Source organism: Physeter macrocephalus, chromosome 2, assembly GCF_002837175.3.
Source record: "Physeter macrocephalus isolate SW-GA chromosome 2, ASM283717v5, whole genome shotgun sequence".
In the NCBI taxonomy this organism is placed as follows: Eukaryota; Metazoa; Chordata; class Mammalia; order Artiodactyla; family Physeteridae; genus Physeter; species Physeter macrocephalus.
The window spans coordinates 18,328,201-18,350,458 of record NC_041215.1 but is presented as its reverse complement, the minus strand read 5'-3'; the positions used below and the strand labels follow the sequence as shown (position 1 = coordinate 18,350,458).

Genomic DNA, 22,258 nt, shown 5'->3' with positions numbered 1-22,258 from the left:
GCGGAGCGGCTGGGCCCGTGAGCCACGGCCGCTGGGCCTGCGCGTCCGGAGCCTGTGCCCCGCAACGGGGGAGGCCGCAGCAGAGGGAGGCCCGCATACCACAAAAAAAACAAACAAAAAAAAAACAAACAAACAAACAAAAAGAAACAGCTTTACTGTATAAGTGGTACCTCAGAGTAAGTATATAATTGAAGAGGGGTACTATGGACTGAGTTGTGTCCCTGGCCCCCCACCCAATTCCTATGTTGAAGCCCTAACACCAAATGTGACTGTATTTGGAGATGAGGCTTTTAAGGAAGTGACTATGGTTAAATGAGGTCACAATGGTGTGGACCTAATCCAATAGGACTGGGGACCTTATAAAGAGGAAGGGACACCAGAGCTCTCTTTCTCCCTACGTGCTTGCTTGCACAGGGAAAGGCCATGTAAGGACCCGGCAAGAAGACAGCCGTCCACAAGCCAGGAAGAAAGATTTCTCCAGAAATTAACCCTGCTGGCACTTTGAACTTTCTCTTCCTGTCTCCAAACTGTAAGAAAATAAATGTCTATTGGTTAAGTCACCCACACTGTCATATTTTGTTATGGCAGCCCCTGCTGACTAATATAAGAGAAAATTTATTTCTAGAATTATTTTGGGTAAATGAAGGAATGATAGAACACAACTATCACAATCTGTAACTCCCAGTGAAATAATGGATTTAAGCAATGACTGTTAAAAACATTAGGTGAGGGCTTCCCTGGTGGCGCAGTGGTTGAGAGTCCGCCTGCCGATGCAGGGGACACGGGTTCATGCCCCGGTCCGGGAAGATCCCACATGCCGCGGAGCGGCTGGGCCCGTGAGCCATGGCCGCTGGGCCTGTGCGTCCGGAGCCTGTGCTCCGCAACGGGAGAGGCCACAACAGTGAGAGGCCCGTGTACCGCAAAAAAAAAAAAAAAAAAACATTAGGTGAAAAGCTGAGGGGAACTTTATAATGGATGGATCAGGCAGATGGCACCTGAGCTCAATGATCAATCCTAACACCTTAAAAAGATAATCATGCCTTATGGTATGATGTAACAGGAAGTACACAGCATCACCTCAGAAGTACTCTGGGAAACAAGAGACCTGCCTCTGGTCAAGCCTTTGGACCTAACTACCGGTCTGCAGGTGGACAGGACTGGAGGGATATGTCAAGCCTGAGAACCCACAGAGGCTACAGGTAAGCTAGCTAGTTCCACCAAGTGCAAGTAAGATGACAGGGTGAAACTGCAGATGACACATTGAGGACAAACAGGAACCAAGTATATTATATAGGCTTTGTTGGGGTCCTGAATCCAACTGTAAAACACACAATGGAGACCATCAGGGAAATCTGAATGGAGATTAGGTTTTTATATTACTGTGCTATGATAATGGTATAGTGGTGATTTTTTTAAATAAATTTTTTATTTTTTTAAATTTTTGGCTGAGTTGGGTCTTTGTTACTGCGCACGGGCTTTTCTCTAGTTGCACAGAGTGGGGGCTGCTCTTCGTTGCAGTGCGCAGGCTTCTCATTGCGGTGGCTTCTCTTGTTGCGGAGCACGGGCTCTACGTGTGCAGGCTTCGTTAGTTGTGGCACACAGGCTCAGTAGTTGTGGCTCGCTGGCTCTAGAGCGCAGGCTCAGTAGTTGTGACACACGGGCTTAGTTGCTCCGCGGCATGTGGGTTCTTCTCGGACCAGGGCTCGAACCTGTGTCCCCTGCATTGGCAGGTGGATTCTTAACCACTGCGCCACCAGGGAAGCCCAGTGGTGATGTTTAAGAAGAGACTCCTCTCCTTTTAGAAGCACTTCTATAGATATTTCAGCAATACATCTGGGATCTGTTTATCTTCAGAGTGAGGGAGGGTAAGGAGAATGAGTAAGGCTTGGGTAAAACATGAGTAATCATGGGTTGATAACTGCTGAAGGCTGATGAGAATGTGAGGGTTTGCTAACCTTTTCTGCCTACCTTGGGGTATGTTTGAATGTTTCCATAAGAAAAATTGTTTAAAAATCACTTTAACATATTCCAGCCAATGGGATATTATGAAACACAGTAGAATTGAAAAAACTAGGCCTTACCTTTTCATCCTCATCTTTCTCATCAGAAACTTGTGGTTTTACTCTTTCAGGTTCTTTTTCTTCTGGTCTCCGTTTGCTAGCTCTATTGGATAAACAAATAAGTCAAATGTTAGCTTAAAAAAAAAACAACAACTATATTGCCAATTCACATAAAAAATGACAAACTAATGCCTTCCTACAGAAAAGCAAACTATTCCGAATAGATCTGGAGAACAAACAGACACTTTCTTCCCATCCAAAAAAGAAAGTCCCCTTGTCACAGTAGCTCCAAAGGTGCGTCACTAACTCGTGATCCTGAAAGGAGGCCTTCAGAGGCCCCATGTGACCCTCAGACGTGGGGCCTGATGAGAGGTGCTGGAAACTAAGAGACACGTGACAGTGCAGTAACGGAAGCGCTACCCACATGGCAGAGGGTATCAGATAAGATGGGGCCCAGAGTTTGATTTCTTATCCAGCCCCGCCCAAACTGATCCAATCTTCCAATAGCACCAGCAATTAATTCCCTGTAAACCTCTACATCACAGATCTCCAACAGTTATTTCACTAATTTAAATTACACAAAGCACAGCACAAAAGCACAAGTATTTTAACCACTTACAGATCTTTGGGTTGACTTCTGTGCCTCTTTTCATCCTGAGAGGGGAAAGTGTGGGTGGAGAAATAAAGGGGGGAAATTAGTTTCTGAGCAAGAGCGAGACAAAACCCCAAAGTATCAGTTAATGATTGCAGCACTGTGGGATGAGAGAACAGGAAAATCTGGGCAGGTCTACAGCGTGGAGATGAGGCTTCAAAAATGTTCACTCAGTTCCCTAACGCCTACAAACAAGAGCTGACCGGTAGTTGGCAAACTTCCTGTAAAGGGCAAAAAAATAGACATTTTCAGAATTACAAGCCACAGACCTGTGTCACAGCTACTCAACTCTGCCACTGTAGCACAAAAGCAGCCAGAAACAATACATAAGTGAAATGGTATGACTGTGTTCCAATAAAACTTTATGAAAACAGGCAGAGGGCCAGATTTGGCCTGTGGATCATAGTTTACCAACGCCTGTCCTAGGATAGCTCAAAGTAAAAGGGAATATTATAGCCATTTTGCTTATGTCGGCCAAAATGCCTATAGCTCCATCTGTCATTTGGTCAGGGGTGAAGATGTCATATAGACAGGCATTGGGACAGTAGGAATGGGGTAGGGGGTGACAACACTAAACTTCGGAATCTAGTATGGGAAAGAAGTGGAAGTAGGAATTCCTGACTTGGTCACCAACTCATTAAAAAAAGCTAAGCCTCCATACAAAAAATACCTGATATGCAACTCACCTCTAGAAAGCAAGAAATGTACACACAGATTAAAACAGAAGAAAAGTCAACAATATTAGACAAAGTCAAATGTTTGATCCTTTTGTCCTTTTCTGCCGTGAGGCAAAAGTGCTGGCTGTGTGGTCTAAAGCTCCTGCCAGTTGCCGTCTGAGGAAAATGGGTGGTTTGACACCACCGCTAAGATCTCTCTAGATCTGAAGGGATGCCAGGCAAGTGCTGGCAGTAAGGTAATGAATATCCAGACAGAAAAGATGAGAGACAATAAGATGTTAGATAGAACAAGCTGGAGGAAACACCGAAAGGATCATCTGCCATAGAACAAGAAGGGGTGCCCGATGGAAGCGAGAATGCTCACGACCCAGCAAGTCTGACCTCTGGCTCTGCTCTCTAGATCTCAGACAGAAAACCAGAGACAATCCTGGGACCACCCTAGTTTGGCTTCTCTTAGACAGGGGCCAAACTGCTAAGGAGCTTAGAGTCCTGTGCTGCGACCCCCAGCAGGTATATACCCCTCCCCTGGAGTTCACAGCCCTGTGAATAACCTTGCTGCCCACGACATTTACACAGGTCCACCCCTGGATCACTGTAGTGTTTTAGAGTTTAAATGTGATCACTTAGCTGAACTGGGGAAGCTGGCAGGGAAGGGAGGAGCTAGACTCAGAAGAACTCAGGAGACTGACTGGTTGGTAAAGCAGCACAAGTGTGATGACACCATGTAACTGGGGTGACACGTCAAGCCTTCTCAGGGCAGAAGCTCTGAAGAGAAGCTGGCTCCACACACGCCTAAGTCCAGGCACACAGAGACCCTCCCCACCGTTACGCTACACAGACACCTGCACACTCACTATGTATCAGGCGCTGACATGAACTGACAGCCACCCACCCCCAGGAAGGGGAGCAGGTGACCTGCCCAGCGCCATCCCATGGGCAGGCAGGGCTGGATGTGCACACAGAGCCCTACCCCACGCCATTTCTCCCCACCAGCTGGGAACGTAAGGGTCAGGTAGAGGTAAGTGACAGAGTCAGTCTTTACTTTGTCTTCTCCTTCATTCATTTCAGCCTGAGCTCCTCCGGGCCTCGCATCTCTGTCTGGCTCCTCCTTAGATTTCTGTTTAGGCGTTCTGCCGCAGAACGAAACACACAGTCAGCTCAGGGTGCCCACTGCCCTTTCAAGCAGCCCCAGTGAGGGGTTTACATGGTCTCCTCCCCTAAGTTAGAGCATGGATTGTATTTCTTATCTGAAGGGCAAGTTTTCAGAGCAAGAAACCCAAAAGGCATTTATTACTTCAGAAAGTATGATCTCGGAAGTGCCATCAACACTTCACGTGAGTGTTGCTGAGACACACAGTAGTTTAAAAACAAGAGACAACGGGGCTTCACTGATTTCTGGTAACCTGATGGGAATCCTGCCTGTGGTGGATTCCTGTGCAGGTTTGCTAGCTGGCCTGAGGTGCCATCCGGAAAGTCCTCACCTCTCCTTCCGCCAGGGCCCGGCCACTCAGTTCAGGTGTTCTGCCCACCCCAGACTCAGGCCCAATCTCAACATTTGCTTCAGCCCACTGTCTGTCAGAGGCTGCTTTCCACTTCTGCCCTCAGGTGCTGCCACTGCCATGAGAGCACACCCAGGCTGGCCAAGTCTTGGGGCTGAAGCAGGTCCACCTGACCAAGATCAGCCAACGGCCACTGAGCCGCAAACATGTAAGCTCAAAACATGCTTACTCTCGTAAGCCACTGAGCTCTGGGGCAGTTTGTCATACAGCGTCTTCACAGCTGTGGGGAAGAGACAGAGCTGCTCAGTGCCCTTTAACCACCACCTGACTAAATGCTTGCTGTATGAGCACCACTAAGAACAGGCCTGGGGTCAAGGTCAGCTAAATCTCAGCTGACCTCAGCCTTCACTGTGGTGGTCTGACCTTCCACGAGCAGAAGTCACCCACACGTTACATGTATGATCAGTGCACTTAATGCTCTGTGCAATCCATTATTTTTACCAGAACGCTTATTGTAGCAAGTAAGCTTCACAAAGTACAAAGTATGTTAACTATACTTACAGTTCTTTGGTTTGACTTCTGAGTCTCTTTTCTTCCTAAGTGGAGGGGAGGGGGAGACAAAAAAAAAAAAAAAAAAGACTAGTTAATTTTTCCATTTGATTTGAATCTTTCTACTAAAGAGTTTTACGGAAATAAAATACCTAAACTGATCCTACAGTCTAGTTGGAATAAAGATTCTCTTCTTTCAAGACAGCACATTTTTGGGACTTTCCTGGTGGTCCAGTGGCTAAGACTCCGTGTTCCCAATGCTAGGGGCCCAGGTTCGATCCCTGGCCGGGGAACTGGATCCACATGCCACAACTAAGAGTTTGCATGCCACAACTAAAGATCCCGAATGCCGAAATAAATTTTTTTTTTAAAAAGGCACTTTTTTTGGTGGGGTAGGTAGGCAGGAAGTTAAAGAACTCTTAGACAGATCCTGATGTTTAAGAGGGATTTGGGGGCAAAATACTATCACTTGTCATTATTAAGTGTTGACAGTCTCATAGAAAACATTATCAGAACTAGGAGTCCAATAAAGAAATGAAGTAGAATGACCCAATCTGGAAAAGAGCTCCATCTCAAACATGGACAACAAATTGTTTTGAGCCTGAATTTAGAGAGCTAAACACTCCTCTCCAGAGAGCAGAATTCAGCCTCAGGAACCCCACACACTTTGTAAGGAGATCACAAGGTTGGTGACGTTAACAGAAGAAACACATTTTAGACCTTCCTACTGGAAGAAGAGATCCTGGGAGTCTGGTCACAGATGAAGGGATTTCAATCTTGCCCCCAAATCCTTCTTTGGAGGGCGGTGGTCAATCCAGCCCACTAGAACCGCTTCTTCTCAAACAATTCAACATGTGTCCCAACTGTAACTGCTGCTAACTTTAACTAGGATCAGGGTAGGGAAGTGATCAGTTAAAGACTAGTTTCAAGTACCAAGTGATTCAAGAATTATACATCTTAGTTGATTCCCCATTAGGACAAAATAACAGACACCCATCCTTTAACAGGCTCTCAATAAGGGCACACACCACCCATCTGAGTTTCTAAGAAACTTCTAATCAATGTCTTAATAAAACCAAAAGGGACCTGATATTGTTCTACCACGTGACTGACCAATGTCAGCCCTTTGTCGTATGGGGCAGTGCTGTCTAATGGTAAAGCTTCCAGTATCAGACCCCCAATTCCTTCTCCTACCCCCTCCCATGGGGTTCAGTGGGTACATCTGTATTTCACAGAACCTTAAACTCTGATTTTACAAAGGAGCTGGAGGTCTGGGGAAAGAACTCGTCTGATCTCAGTTAAGAATGCAACTTAACACCTGGACGATACTATAGCACTTTAGCACCTCATGTGTTTGAAAATGAGACCTTCACAAGGACTTCATGGGCAGGAGAGGCAGGCAGGCGAGGGGACAGACTGAAGCTCTGTGACTGACTGATCAAGTAGCAGAGGTCCAGCTGACTTCCAGGCCTACCGCTGATTTACTATCACCAGAGCCACATAACACACCTTCCACATAGAGAACCAGCAGAAAAATGAGTTTGAAGAGCATTTTAGCTAAATTCAAGGTCATTTTGATCATTAGTGAAAGTCATTCTGTTCCTACACGCTCCCCACACCCTGACCCCCCTTCCTAGAACCAAATGGGTTCTGAGATTAAGATGGAAGTGACAAACCTGGAGGTGACCAGGCTTTACTTTATCATCTCTTTCTTCTTCTTCCACGTGTGTTCCTGGTCTTACTCTTCCCAGTTCTTCTGCAGGTAGCGGTCCAGCAACTCTGTCAAGCAAAATCACACACCCTAAAGATGACTTTCACAGACTCCTCCCATGGAAGCAATTTTCAAAAGGTCTTCCTTCCTACCCACCATCCCCAAAAATCAATCTTCATCTCAGGAGCCCTGGAAGGCACATATTACCTCAACATTTAATATTTAATACAACCTTTAGATCTAGTTCTGATAACGGCCAGTTGCCCCCAATTCACTCTTTGCAAGAGAATTCTACCTGAATCACAAGGTTAATAATCTGACTGCAAACTCAGCATCCTTAAGCTATCTATGGTCACCCTGGCAACTCACTATTAAGTTCTTCTTTTCAGAAGATTTCAGAAAAGTAATTTCAGTCATCAAGATTACATATTGCACAGAAAAGGTTTATTATTCTTACCGTTCTCTGGATGTAACTCTACGTCTCTTTTCCTCCTATGTGGAGAGAAGGGAAAAAGAGAAAAACAATATTTCAAAAGAGTATCAAAACCAAAAGCATGAGTCAAAATATTAAATAAATACATTTGATGTGGTTAAAAACAGGGGTTGGGGGGTAATCTCGGTTTGGGGGAGATCTGGGCAACCTTCAGCCTGGTGTTGGTGTCCCACCACCCATTTGATGTGGTTAAAAACAGGGGTTGGGGGGTAATCTCGGTTTGGGGGAGATCTGGGCAACCTTCAGCCTGGTGTTGATGTCCCACCACCCTCAAAACAAAGAGAGGCCCAGGAGCTGGCCCGGCACACATCTGGGCACTAGAGGTCATCTAGTGACGCTACGTAAAGTCAAAGATCCACCTCATGTCAGGAATTTGCTAATACTAGAAAAAAGCCAAAGTAGTAATTTGGGATTCACATCAGGAAGTGATGATGACAACCTAAACCGCACACCAGCTCTTCTCTGATGAATACCTTAGGACACTACTTCCCTACGTTCACAGCACTTGCCATCTCCAAGATATCTGTATATATGTATTTAAGAGGGATAAAAATATTGTGGTGATGAAACCGATCTATGTCTTGTTTGAGGTGGAGGTTACAAGAATGCATGCATGCGTACACGTGACTATACATGCATAGTGAATAGTCTAGATTACGCCGATGTCCATGTTCTGGTTTTGCTATTACAGTTATGTGAGACGTCACCATTGGAGAAAGTTGGGTAAACTACACAGAAGCCCTGTCAGACTGCCTTTGGACTTGAGCTACAACATCAACTCTTCCCTGGGTCTGCAGGCTGTTGGCCTGTCCTGCACATTTCAGACTTGCCAGCCTGAAATCGTGTGACTCAGTTGCTTAAATTAATCTCATATGTACAGACATCACTGCGTCTGTTTCTCTGGAGAACGCTAAGATAGATTTTACACTAATATACTACAGTAATATATACATACATATAATCTGAAACAATATAGAAGAAACTGATGAATGCTCGCCTCTCAAAGGAAGGACAGGACGGAGAGGGGGGAGTACCACCCCTATGTACCAAACAGCCTTTTGTACTGTTTTACCAAATTCATGTATTTAATACCTGTTTTAAAAAACATAGTGAGATCTCAAAACTTTAAATTGACTAAAGTAAGATTCTCTCTGTAGTACTACTTATTTGACCACCACCACCTGATAACACTGGTGTGGTGCACTGAGCCTTACTCTAGCATATCGGGATAAACCCTGTTTCGACAAGTGTTCATCCTCCAAGTCCCCAAGGTCTCACACACACTGCCAGTGAAACTTCTTCCTGCTTGGGAAAGAGCGCCCCAGTTCATTTCTTTAGAAGCTAGAAGGCTGTATAAGCCCTCCAAAAGGTTAGAGGGCAAGGAACAACTCTAAAACTGGCACACTTGTTAAAAAAAAAAAAAGACTTGCCAATATTACAAGAGCCAGCTTGCTTTCACCTGTGACACCTTTTCTTAGGAGGCAAGGGATGTGGCCATGGTGACTTGGACAAGCTGCTTCCCATTTCTGAGTGGGTAGTCTGACTAAACTTAGTTACAGACATCTGAATAAGGATCATTAACAGTGGCATCTAATTTCCAACAATAAAAACAGGAGAATGAGTATGTCTTTTACAACAGGACATCAAGTCCACCTCAATGATATTGGTAGATGCACAGGACTCACCCCCACAGCAAAGGTTTATCTGGCCCCAAAAGTCAATGCCTTGGTTGAGAAACCCTGCCTTAGAGCAAACCACGGATACTCATCTTTAGCAGGTAACAGGGCATTTACTACCCACCTGTAAACCTACAGACTTCCCGACTTACACAGCTAATCCTGTGGCAGGACTGAAATAGATAGCATGTGACCATCTGGTATTATCTAGGTTTGCCCCTCAAGTCACATGGGACAGTGCTAGAGACTGACATTTTCTATATTGGAGGCCTTTGGCAAGCCGCCAGTTTTCTAACCTAAAAAGTCTAAGCAGCATTATTACAATACACATAATAATATGACAATTCTGCTTTTATAGAGAAATTAGATGTGGGAAAGGAGCTTATCTGACATCAGAAGCAAACGCTTTAAATGCATCACATCTGCTGGTTTGACTGTCAAATCTTGACAGCTGGAGAGGTAGGAAGGTAGACAGGAGAGAACAGACCAACGTTACGGGCCTGCTGAGTCCTCAGGTCTAACCATAACATACTTCATACTGCCCTGGATCCAGGGATATGTTCTAACACCCTCTCAGTCACTTCCGGTCCAGAGACAGACCAAGTATAAATTCAGTTACCAGCAAGTGTACCAAAATAAGGCAGAGTTAAGAAATTTAAACACGGGCTTCCCTGGTGGCGCAGTGGTTAAGAATCCGCCTGCCAATGCAGGGGATACAGGTTCGAGCCCTGGTCAGGGACGATCCCACATGCCGCGGAGCAACTAAGCCTGTGCGCCACAACTACTGAGCCTGCGCTCTAGAGCCTGCGTGCCACAACTACTGAAGCCTGTGCGCCTAGAGCCCGTGCTCCACAACAAGAGAAGCCACCGCCATGAGAAGCCCGCACACCACAACGAAGAGTAGCCCCCACTCGCTGCAACCAGAGAAAGCCAGAGCGCAGCAACGAAGACCCAATGCAGCCAAAAATAAATAAATAAATTTATTTAAAAAAAAAAAAAAAAAAAAAAAAAAAAGAAAAGAAGAAGCTTAAACACGAGCCCTACCTGGTCTTTTTCTTCTTCATCGACAGAATCATCTGATTTTGCTTTTTCAGCGTCTTCCTCAGGTTTCCGTTTGGCAGGGCTGTCACACACAGTAAAGCCAACGGTTAGCTCAGCCAGACCCTAGTCCTCCAGTGGGTACGAAACAACTTATATTCCTCCCTACCAAGAGTACCCTCTGTTTGGAAAGATTCAGGGCATGGACACTCTCTTCCCTCCAAGGAGAAGCCCTATCTGCCAGGACATTAAAAGAAGCTTCGAGCTTAATGTTTCTTTGGATGACAGGTTTAGAATACCACCATTTTGCAAACCTTAAGAAATAATGGATCTAGACTTTGATCAACGGCTGCTAGAATCACCGAAGAGACATTACATGCCTCTGATGGACAGCCCCATGCCGTCAATGAAGTCTCACAAAATAAAGCTGGAATCTGATCAAGACTCTAGACCTAACTACCGGTTTACAGAAAACTGGAGACAATGGAACACGTTAACCACCAAAACGATGCAGTCAGCCAGACCTAGAAGCTATTAGACAAAAGACCTATTTTCTTTAAATAAATGGCAAGAAACTAAGGAATCTGTAACTTGAAAGGCTTAAGGAGCAAATCAACCAAACTCTGCTACACAAGGGGAAGTATGAACACTGCTATATATTTGTTAGTAAGGAACTGTTATACTTCATAAGGCATGTTTTGTCTTCTTCAAAAGACTGTTTGCTAGATGTTAGCAATTATAGCAAAATATGAATAAAAAACTTGTCAGAGAAAGAGACGTTGTCATCTAGAAATATCGTTATTTGTGGATAAGATGACATGTCCGATTTGTTCCAAAGTAATCCAACTGGGGAGACATGGGTGTGTATGCAGTTGTAATCCATTTGGAATAATTCACTTGGAGCATATGGGGGTATAGATGAAACAACAGCCAGGAGGTGTTAACTGTTGTTGACACTGGGTGATAGGTACACAGGGGTTCATTTTACTATCCTTGGTAATTTTGTGTATGTACATTTGAAGTTTCCTATGTTAAGAGTAAAAATGGATGAGGTCTTCAGAAATGCTGTTCATGAATGTCTAATTACAGAATATCAAAAGGAAAACCTAAGCAATGTGGAAGTCAGAATTACTAAGTTACATCCTACTAATTCTATACGTGTTTTACCAAAAACAGTTGGCCCCTAAAATGGGGGCTGTCCATTCATTATATACTGACCCCCTTGTGAAATGAGATGTGATGGTGGTCTGCCTGGTAGTTTGCCTTGTAATCCTGGGGCTAGATGAGACTTCAGCTGCTTAAAGAAAAAGAAACAAAAAAGCCACTATGAATAAAGAGTTCACAGCGAAGGTACAGTTCTTCAGCATTACCAAGCTGGTGCAGAGACCAGGTTCTGAGGATTAAGTATCCTTCTCTTCTTATTCTAAGCAACCACCATCTTGATAAAGTCATCAAATTAGCACCTGCCAGTTTGCTGGGCCATTTTAACACAAGCTCTTGTATGAGGGGCCCAACCCTGAGACGGATAAGGAAACAGAACCTCCGCTTATTTCATCAGAAGATGAAGTGGCCAAGCACCTGACCTGAGCTCAAGTCCCATGCTCTTATTTTTAAAAATTCCAAAAGAGTTACTCTGACTACAAGCGGGAAAGGAGTCTAAGAATAAATGTTTAGCTTAAACAGGCATGTAACTTAGACGTAATAAACATCAGTAGCTCCTGTTATCTTATACCTCATAAATTCAACCACATTTGGGGATCTAATGCTCTATAACTTGGTTGAAGACAAAAATTGCAAGTATATATCTAAGCTAGTTAGAAGTATACACAAGAGGGAATTCCATGGCGGTCCAGTGGTTAAGACTCGGCACTCTCACTGCTGAGAGCCCGGGTTCGATCCCTGGTTGGAGAACTAAGATTGTACAAGCCGAGCAACACAGCCACCCCCACCCCCCAAAAAAGAAACAAAAACAGAAGATACACAAAAAACAAGTACTGCCGGTGGAGGGGCTGTGTGTGGGGGGAACAGACAGACCCTATGGCGCCAAGTCTGTCCTCCCCTTAGGTGGTACCAGACTCCAACGAGGTCAAACGAGTCAAGCGCTCTTACATTTTGTTTCTGCATCGGCCTTGCTTCTCCTGGGCATGCAAAGTTTGGAAACAGGTTTGGGGGACTTCTTTTTCTCTGCTATTTCCACTCTTCGCTCCTCACCACTTGTCTGGCTCCCGTTTTCTAGACAGCCATTCACTTCCCGAGTGAAAGCATGAGCTCCGTTCTCCAAGGACAAATCTTTATTTAAAAGGGATTTGACTTTAGCCAGGTAGCCCTCCTACAGCAGGAAAGGATAATTTAAGTAGCAGTGAATGTAAACAAGTGGCAATGAGAGAATAAGGAAACACATGCGCTTCCTTTGTAACTATCAGGTAACAGGGAGAGATGGGATTATTCTGCCTCCCTGGTCACAGACAAGTTACATGGGAGGAAACGTTTTCTAGCCACCGGGATGTTGAGGACTTACCTCTGATAATTCTTCTTTATGTAATTTGGTTTCCAAGTCACATAACTGATTCTTTATTTCTGTCTGCAGAAATTCATGCAAGAGATTCAATTTCTCCTTCACGCATTCCTAAGGGAAGGATATAGGTTTAGAAGTCTCCGCACTCCCAAGCTATGAACTAATGGACTGATACACAAATAGTTACACTGCTTGGTCACATAACAATGACTGAATGGCAAGCAATACTGAGTCAGCTAAAAAGAAAACTAAATATTCACAAGACATGTTCGTGATGTTTCCACTAAGATCATATCACACCATCTCCAGAGTGGTGAAAAATGGAAAGATTAGAGGTGAAACAGACACATAATAGTGTACTAGAACAAAACTGATTTTGAAAAACAGTGTGACCCGGACAAGTTATAATCCAGACTTGAGGCTACAGAACCCAGACTGGGAAACTCGATGAGTTACCAAAAGCTAACCAATAATAGCCTATTAGTACAGCACATTAGACAAAAACATCCAAGGTATCCTAAACTTTAGGGAAAAGAGAGCCAATTCCACTTAAATTTGCTTTTATGAACTACACAGTATCTGTCAAATGGTCACATTTGAACATAAATTTTGTTAAGGTGGAGATTACCTTACCTTTTCTGTTAAACTATCTCTTTCCAAATCTTTGAGCCTGGGGGAAGAAAAAGGGAAGAAACAAACACTTGTTAAGCAACATTGTCTACCAGTAAGAATACCACAGTTTAAAGAACTTTGGAAATAAGTTTAACATGAATGTTAGAAAAAAATGCAATGGTTTTTCCCTCCCCCAGTGTCTAGAATGCCCTACTGTAATGCCTACACGTTAAGAAGTTATTTTGGGGCTCCCCTGGTGGCGCAGTGGTTGAGAATCTGCCTGCCAATGCAGGGGACACGGTTCGAGCCCTGGTCTGGCAACTAGAGAAAGCCCTCGCACAGAAACGAAGACCCAACACGGCCAAAAATAAAATTAATTAATTACTTTTTTTAAAAAAAAGTTATTTTCAATATGAATGAGGTCCCCCTTTTGGGGGGTGGTTTTCTGATGGTGGTAAGAGATGATATAGGAGCTCTAGAACAACATTATTTCTTTTTTTTTTTTTTAACGTTATTTTAAAGACACTGGGAAAGGGGAAGCAGGTCACACAGCTGGGGTCCTTCCCAAGTTAACTGACCTATAGGTGTTCTTCCTCCAGTTGGACCTGACAAGATTTCATAGAAGGGCATATAGAGGTTAGAAAGAGTGGACCAGGGTGACAGGATGCTGTGGGGAACAGCCAGCTAACATTCCCAAAGGCCAGGATGGGGTGGTGGCAGCATTCTGATGAGGAATATAGGAAAATGGAGGAGTCAAGGCATCTGAGGCAGCAGGGGGTGCCCACACACAAGGAAGACAGATGAAGCTAGACAAGTTGGCTGGCGCCTCACCCAAGAGCTCATCCTTGCAAATGTTTGTACCTAGTCATTCAGAAGTGCAGAACTGTCATGAGTTTAGCTGGAATTGAAGATTAGTATCTTGCCTCTTTGGGGAGGAAGGGAGCAAAAAGAATAAAGGAACAAAACTAGAAGACACCGAGGAAATGGGGAGGCTGCTGTTCCTAGCCTGGGTGCTGACTGTGGGCAGTTGGGTGAGAACAGGTCTAACCAGCTGGGCAAGCGTCCGTCAGCAGAGGGGGAGCACGCTGGGCAGGGACTGGGCCTCCACCATCTATGGCTCCTCCCCTCCAGTACCCAGGCTAGGTACTCAGTTACCAGCAGCCCAAAGGGCAGGAACAGAGCTCTGCCAGGCTGGCCTTCCCAGAGGGCAAGTGTAAGCAGCACAGCCAGGAATTGAGCCACAGGCTTTGCTGGACTAATGACATACAGTGGCTACTCCGAGTGCACGTGGATCCTGCTTCTAGCTTCAACCACCACTCCCATCTGTGGGTGCCTACTCTACACCAGGCCCTGTTCCAGGCAACAAGCTGAGTGATGGGATGTAGGCACTACCAGGCAGGGACCTCATTACTTGCTAGATGGTCAGGAAAGGCCTTTCTATAGAAAAGACTTAGCAGGGACTTCCCTGGCCGTCCAGTGGTTAAGACTCCATGCTTCCAAGGCAGGGGGCGCCGGTTCAATCCCTGGTCGGGGAACGAAGATCCCATATGCCACACGGTACGGCCAAAAAAAAAAAGAGAAGACTTAGCAGCCTCCGGATACAGTGGTAATACACTATATGTCACGTATGTTGTGTAACTTGGACCCAAGATTCAGAGTCAAACTTTCCAGAAGCATGTGAAGCCCCTTCCAGGCAAAAGTCATTCTACCCTCAAAGCAACTCAGGTCCTGGGAGAGCCTTAGATGAGGACAACTGCATAACTCGGTACTCACATGCTGCTGCAGGAACATCACACCTACCTGTCTTCAGTCATTCTCCTCACAAAACCCTGGCAGGACACAGCTCCTACCTCGACCAGGTTACCTCAGGTGTCAAGGATAACACTTAGACTGAAGCCCATCAAAGGGCCCTTTCCACAATGCTGACAACTCCTACATCTGGCCAGGAGACAGATCTGTGGGTCTGAATTCTTTGAAGCTTTCCTATGAAGTGGGATATTTAGCCTGGCAGGGAGAAACAAACCTTCAGAATATCTGAAGTGTCTTGCCCTGTGAAGATTGGATTTGACCTGCTTGGCCCCAGAGTGGAAGGTTGGAGCCCAGGGCAGGCACCAAGGAGCCAGAGGTGTGGCAGGAAGAAGGCTGGCCAGTGCACCGCTCCTGACACCCAGGCTTTCACTGGAGAGTCCATCCCCTTCCCAGTAAAACTGGTGACACTACCTCACATCTGCTTTACGTTCATAGCCAGGAGGATTAGAAGCAGACAGGAAGGACCAGGTAGAGGAGTCACAGACAACAGCAACCACCTTATAAAAGAAAACCGTAGCTCTCTTCCAGTCTAAGATCCCACAATTCATTCCCAGTTGCTTCCCTCAGAGCAGTTCTTTAAAGGAGAAAAAGATATACATAAACCACTGTGCGGACAGAGTTCAAATCTGAGGCTTCTGAAGAAAAAGGGTATAAACAGCATCAGGAAGGAGGGATCCAGAGACACTGAGAGCTCAGTGGGAACTGGGCAGAGGGCGCTGTCCGAAACAGGGGCAGCACAGCAGGGGCGCTGGCTCAGAGTTCACCCAAGAAACCCACACAAGTCGGGCTGACACAGGGGAAGAAAGGCAAGTCCAGAGAGAGGAGGTGAGTGCCAGTCTGAGGGAGGTCAGGAATGTCAGGCTAAAAATCATTGACTTTGCTCCATAGTTAACAAACCACTGAAGAGTCATGGGGGTGGTAGAACCCAAGGTATCAGTCATCTTTCAGTAGGAAAAAATAAAGTCAATCTGGCAGAAATAAACAATATATTATACAGGAAGAGATAAGATGTTAAATCACTCTAACATCCTAAACTAGAAATGCTGGTCTGTAATATGGTTTAGCAGCAGGAGCTGAGAACATGCTAGAGAAGTTACAAAGCTCCGTTTACTCTGCCTTTTGCAATTGGCTGCATGGCGGTTGGTATAGGGCTACCAGAGATAATATTTGTGGTAGGAAGGATAACGGACCACCCCCCGCAAAGATGTCCATGCCCTAATTCCCCAGAACCTGTGAATATGTTACCTTACATGGCAAAAGGGACTTTGCAGATGTGATTAAGGTTACAGCCCTTGAGATGGGGAGGTTTTCTTGGATTATCCAGGTGGGCCCAATCGAGTCACTTAAATCCTAGGAGCAGAGAAACTTCCCAGCTGCATTTCAAGAGATGTGACTACAGAAGGGTCAAAAAGATGTGATGTGAGAACTGGCTTTGCTGGCTTTAAAGATGGAGGAAGGGGGCCACAAGCCAACAGATGTCATCACCTCCAGTAGCTGGGAATGGCTCTCGCCTTACAGCCAGCAAGAGAAGAGGGACCTCAGTCTTATAACCACAAGGGACCGAATTCTGCCAACAACCTGAAAGAGTAAGAAACGGGTCCTCCCCTAGAGCCTCCAGAAAGGAATGTAGCCTGCTGACACTTTAATTTTAATCCAGTGAGACCCACACCACATTTCTGACCTACAGAATCAGAAGATAGCAAATTTGTTTTATTTAAGCTACTAAGACTGAAGCAGTTTGTTACGGCAGCAATTGAAAACTAATACAGTACCAGAAATTCTGAACTTTTCGGTGGGAGAAAGTAAGCAGACCATGAATTTTAGGAGTGACATTTCAGTGAATAGCTATCTAGATGGCTATTTGGCAGCTAGAAATTAGAACGGGCTCTCCAAAGATGCCTCTCCAGCTGGCACCCCCAACTGCTGAAAGCGGAAATCTTAATAAGGGTCCAGGAATTGAAAAGAAATATGGCAGAAATCAGGGAAGAGGTCCCCTGGTAGCAAACAGCATCACAAAAGCCAAGGATACAAAGAATTAAGGATAGAAAACCACCTTAAATGAAGAACACCTGGACACCTGGCCCAAAAGCTAAGCTAAGGTGGCAGCAAAAAGAGCAAGACCAGGGACTTCCCTGGTGGCGCAGTGGTTAAGAATCCGCCTGCCAATGCAGGGGACACGGGTTCGAGCCCTGGTCCGGGAAGATCCCACATGCCGCAGAGCAACTAAGCCCATGCGCCACAACTACTGAGCCTGCGCTCGAGAGCCGAGAGCCATACTACTGAAGCCCGCACGCCTAGAGCCCGTGCTCCATACCACCACGATGAGAAGTCCGCGCACTGCCAAGAAGAGTAGCCCCCGCGCGCTGCAACTAGAAAAAACCCTAACGCAGCAACGAAGACCCAACGCAGCCAAAAATAAATAAATAAAATTAAAAAGAGCAAGTCCAGAAGATAATACAAGAAACCAGGCAAACAGGAAGGTTGGAATGATAAGCAGACATACACTGCTATATTAGTATCTGCCTTAGTATCAGGCCTGCATGTTGGTACTTTAAGTTATGCACCGCCCCCCACCCCAATAATAGAAGTGAAACATACAGCTGCCACGTGATAAGCAGTGAAGGAGGTTTCTGTGCAGGTGCTGTTCTACCACGTTTACACCTATCAGCTCAGCCTTCACAATGCCCCAGTGGAGCAGGCACCTCCATCCCATTTTACAGATAAAGCACCAGGAGGTTAGACGACTTGGTCATACAGCTGGCAAGTGGTGGGGTGGAATCTGAACTCCAGTAGTCTGCACCTCTAGAATCCTAGTGCAGGGGAGAACTAGAAAAGGTAACTCAGTTTTGCCCTCCATACCCACTCAGGAGCCTTGGAACTAGTTAAGAACTTCATGACCCAACCTAATCTAATCAGAGTGGCTAGCAGATAAGAAAGCTGTCATAATTACAAAGGCTAAATGAGTTGTGCAAGGAGGTTGCTAGAATCAATATGTAAATCCAGGCCTCGGTGAAGGGGAAAGTCTGGCATGTAAGCATTCAAGTCTAGTGGACACCCGAGCTGCATGTACAATGAATGAGGCAAACATGCTCAGACAACAAGTCATCAACTCCCAAGCTGCAAAGGCAGCATGTGGGATGAGCTGACAGAATTCAACACCTCATCGCAGGGAAAGGGGACTGTCTTTCTGAGCAGTCTTACGGATGAACAGACAATAGCCAGCATGGTGAAGGGGTAGGTGGAACCCAGCCTCACACTGGTTGCTCTGCATGGTCTCAGGCCCTGAGAACCTAAAAGGTAGCCTGTGTGGTTTGTGAGGAAAAGAGCACAAGATGAGTCAGGCAAGTGGACGGGGAACCCGGACTTGAGGCCAAGTGCATCAGGCAGTGTAAGGGGCAGGAAAACCTCTGTTTCCAACTTATATCGAAAGAGGATCACAGTTTCCACTTATAGAAAGCAGACCTGAGTGGCAACAGAAAGACGAGTAGGAAGACTATTGCTTTTTCTATACAAAAGATGGTGGCTTGGACAGAGTAAGAAAATTCAAGTGGAAAAATGTGGCTTGTCCTGAAAGGCATTATTTTTAGAAGACTTAGGACATAAAATACTTCCAAAAAAGTTAAACTTAAAAACCCAAATGTTAAGAATACTTTACAGTATCGTTACATAGCTGATGTAACTGTATGAGTTTTAAAAGAAGCTGCCATGTAAACACAAGTTAGGATAAGTGACAGAAATGCCTGAGTGAAGACTAGGCCTAAATTTTGCTCCTAGAGCATTCTACTGAACTTAGTAGTATAATCCATAATATGAGGTACCTAATTTTCATGAATCAAAAAGTTATACCTCCGTTTACAAGGAGGTATAAGGGAGTATTTTAAAAGAAGTATTGAATGCCATGTTTATGTGTGTATTTTATACGCTGAAATTCAAAATTTAAGAAAAGCTGTCGAGAGGGTCACATAAGCTGACAATGTCAATGGTCTGAGGCAGAAACCCAAGGCTATACCCACAGTAAGCAATTCTCGTTCAAAGTAATATGGAACCTAGGGTGAATGGTGGATTGTAACACTCACCTAAGAACATTCAAATTCAGCCAAACAAAACACTTGCTCTGGCCCAATAAAAGCCCTAGCTGAAGGGAAAGGTTTTGGCAAGAAGCAGACTTCCGCAGGAATCTTTGCTTCCTTGCTGTTAACTCCTGTAGCAACCACTCTTGAGAACACTTGAGGATTAAATGAGACAATGTAAAGTGTCTTATACAATTAGCAGAACGGAAAAAAAGCAAGCTAGATTAGTCAATAAGGCTAACATGGGCGGGCGGAGGGGGGACTTTATGTGCCAGGCGTATTCTCATTTAATCCAATACCAGTTTAAAGCCCATGTTAACTGTCCTAGTCCACAGATGTAACTTGTTTATGAAACTTCCCCAAGGTTAGATGAGCCAGTGGAGGTAGCGTTCTCACCATCAAGTTAAAGAAGGCTGGGCCCAAACATCTCTGTCCTGGGTCTAAAGTGAAGCCAGATACTTCCATAATTCCATTTCCATTTTTAAGTCATGTTATGTCTTGGGGGGACGTATAGGGATTCTTCAGCAAGGCACAGCACCCTCTAACTGTGGTTAAGAAGTGGTCTGACGCCTGGGAGGGAGACCCAAATACTTCCAACACCTACTCTCCACCCCCGAAAGCCCAAATCAGAACTGGACTGGCACAACTTTAGGAAACAAGCACAGGGAAATAGGGAAATGGCAAAATCAGGTTCACAAATCTGGCTGGAAGTGTTCAGGGCTGGTCGAGGCTTCCGTGCCTAGTGCTCCAAGTGAGGTCTGCAAGTTTCCAGGAGTGAAACTGATGCCCTTCAGGAACAAGAAACCTGGGGCCCAACGGTCTTGCCGCCGACTCCTGTGCACAGATTAGCTAAGACTGGCTAAGTCCCCGATATTAGCTGCTGCCCCCTCACTCCCCCTACACACACACACAGACGGAGGAAACTGCAGCCAGTTCTCCCTAGCAAGGCTTCCTTGATGCCCACGGCTCACAGGCACCGATTTACTAGAAGAAACCACTCAGCTTTCACGGCGTCCGAGCCCTAGCCCTCACGGTATGTGAAGAGTTCCTTACAGAATGCGCCTACCCTAGCCGTATGAGGTGATGGAGGGAGCCCCCAGAGGAAGACGGGGCTCGCAAACCTGAGCCGGCCGCGCCCGTCCCCCGACCGGCGACATCTGTCTCTGGAGGCTGCCATCGGGATGCGTGGCGTGGGGGCACCGAGGGGACCCCCAAAATACCCCCGGGGACCAGGCCGGCCCGACCCCCTCGAGAGGACCGGGCACCGGAAGTGGAGGCCTTAGTGCCCGGGCCGAGGGGTATTCTGAGGCCGCGGGCTGCCCACTTCCTGCGCGACCAGGCTGGCGGCAGGGGCTGGGCCTGAGGCTGCTCCAGGAAGGGGATCCCCAAGGCGAACCCAAGGCTTGCTCTACTTTGAGGTCAGAAGAGACCCCCAAGTTTCCAGTCACCAGGGAGCTGTGAGAGGGCCTCGGCCCATTTTGGCGCCAAACGGCCAGGGGCGCGCGCGACCGGAAGTGCCACCCTGCCCGCGCCAACTGCCGCCGCGCGCCGCGCCATCCCACGCATGCGCGCCCGCCTGTCAGCGGCGGCCACGGGCTACCCGGAGGGGAAACGACCCCCACCCCCACCCCCAACGCCGTGCAACCCACCCCAGGTTCGCAGTCCCCCGCAGCACCTACCGCCTGCGGACATCGTCGGGCAGTGAGAAGGCCCGGGAGGCCAGCGCGGGCACCCGGGCTGGGGCGGTACGGGCAGGCATCTTGGAAGGTGCAGCAGAGGCGGCGGCAGCACAGGCAGCCCTGGCTTTTCGCGCGGAAACCGATGGGGAGGGGCGGCGAGCGGAGGCAGCGCGTACCATCCCGGCCCGGGCGTGGGGGAAAGCGGGCCGTACCACACGGAGGGAGGCCGTACCATGTGTGGGTAGGCTGGCCGTGCGTAGGGGCCGCGCATGCGCGGGACGGGAGCGCACCCCCGCGTGGCGCAGTGGGCTTGTCCAAGCTCCTCCGTTTGCTGGGAGCTTTGCCTGAGACGTTCATTCATTCGTTCTTTCTCCGCATGCTAGGGATAAAATGAGGAACATCCTCAGGGTGTTCCAGGGTGTGGGCACTAGAGTTCAAGTCCTCAGTTCCAATCCCACCTACACCTATTTGCTCACTATGACGACCTTGGGCAGGTCATTTGGACCCAGCTTTAGTTTCCTCATCTGTGAAAAGGGGCTAATAGCACTTACTCCAGAAAATGTTGAGGATGCACAAAGTACGCAGGTAGCACCAAATATCTCACTGGTAGGGAGACCTGGGCCACTTCCCCAGTCTGTGTGCTTTATTTTTAATTATTTATTTATTTTTTGCGGTACGCGGGCCTCTCACTGCTGTGGCCTCTCCCGTTGCGGAGCACAGGCTCCAGACGCGCAGGCTCAGCGGCCATGGCTCACGGGCCCAGCCGCTCCGCGGCATGTGGGATCTTCCCGGACCGGCGCACGAACCCGTCTCCCCTACATCGGCAGGCGGACTCTCAACCACTGCGCCACCAGGGAAGCCCTGTGTGCTTTAAAAAACACCGGAACTTGAGCAAGGATAATCTCTTCAACACATGGTGCTGAGAAAACCGGATATCTACATGCAAAAGAATGAAATTGGACCCTTACCTTACACCGTATATACAAGTTAACTCAAAATGGATTAAAGACCTAAACCTAAAACTATGGCACTCCTAGAAGAAAATGGGGGGGGGGGGGGCGGGGGAAGCTTCGCGACATTGGACTTGGCAATGATTTCTTTTTTTTATTATTATTTTATTTTATTTATTTATTTATGGCCGTGTTGGGTCTTCGTTTCTGTGCGAGGGCTCTCTCTAGTTGCGGCGAGTGGGGGCCACTCTTCATCGCGGTGCGCGGG

At 46.7% G+C, this 22,258-nt stretch overlaps 1 protein-coding gene across 4 annotated transcripts in view; it reads right to left on the bottom strand.

Annotated features, from left to right (window-relative positions):
• Positions 1–21,265, bottom strand: part of DNMT1 (DNA methyltransferase 1) — a 43,521-nt gene extending 22,256 nt beyond the window's left edge. For 2 of the 4 annotated variants that reach the window (XM_024134090.3, XM_024134088.3), the window contains exons 1-12: positions 21,041–21,265; positions 13,504–13,540; positions 12,874–12,981; positions 12,465–12,684; positions 11,574–11,652; positions 10,362–10,440; positions 7,606–7,640; positions 7,114–7,216; positions 5,450–5,484; positions 4,432–4,519; positions 2,680–2,714; positions 2,082–2,163 (exon numbers count right to left, since the gene is read on the bottom strand). In XM_024134090.3, coding sequence (XP_023989858.2) covers positions 2,082–2,163; positions 2,680–2,714; positions 4,432–4,519; positions 5,450–5,484; positions 7,114–7,216; positions 7,606–7,640; positions 10,362–10,440; positions 11,574–11,652; positions 12,465–12,684; positions 12,874–12,981; positions 13,504–13,540; positions 21,041–21,219 — 1,080 coding nt within the window. In that variant the 5' untranslated portion in view covers positions 21,220–21,265. Of the gene's footprint in view, positions 1–2,081; positions 2,164–2,679; positions 2,715–4,431; positions 4,520–5,449; positions 5,485–7,113; positions 7,217–7,605; positions 7,641–10,361; positions 10,441–11,573; positions 11,653–12,464; positions 12,685–12,873; positions 12,982–13,503; positions 13,541–20,482; positions 20,785–21,040 lie in introns of those variants that run through there. The other 2 variants (XM_024134089.3, XM_007104304.4) reach the window with 2 other exon arrangements.
• Between the last annotated feature and the right edge of the window lie 993 nt (positions 21,266–22,258).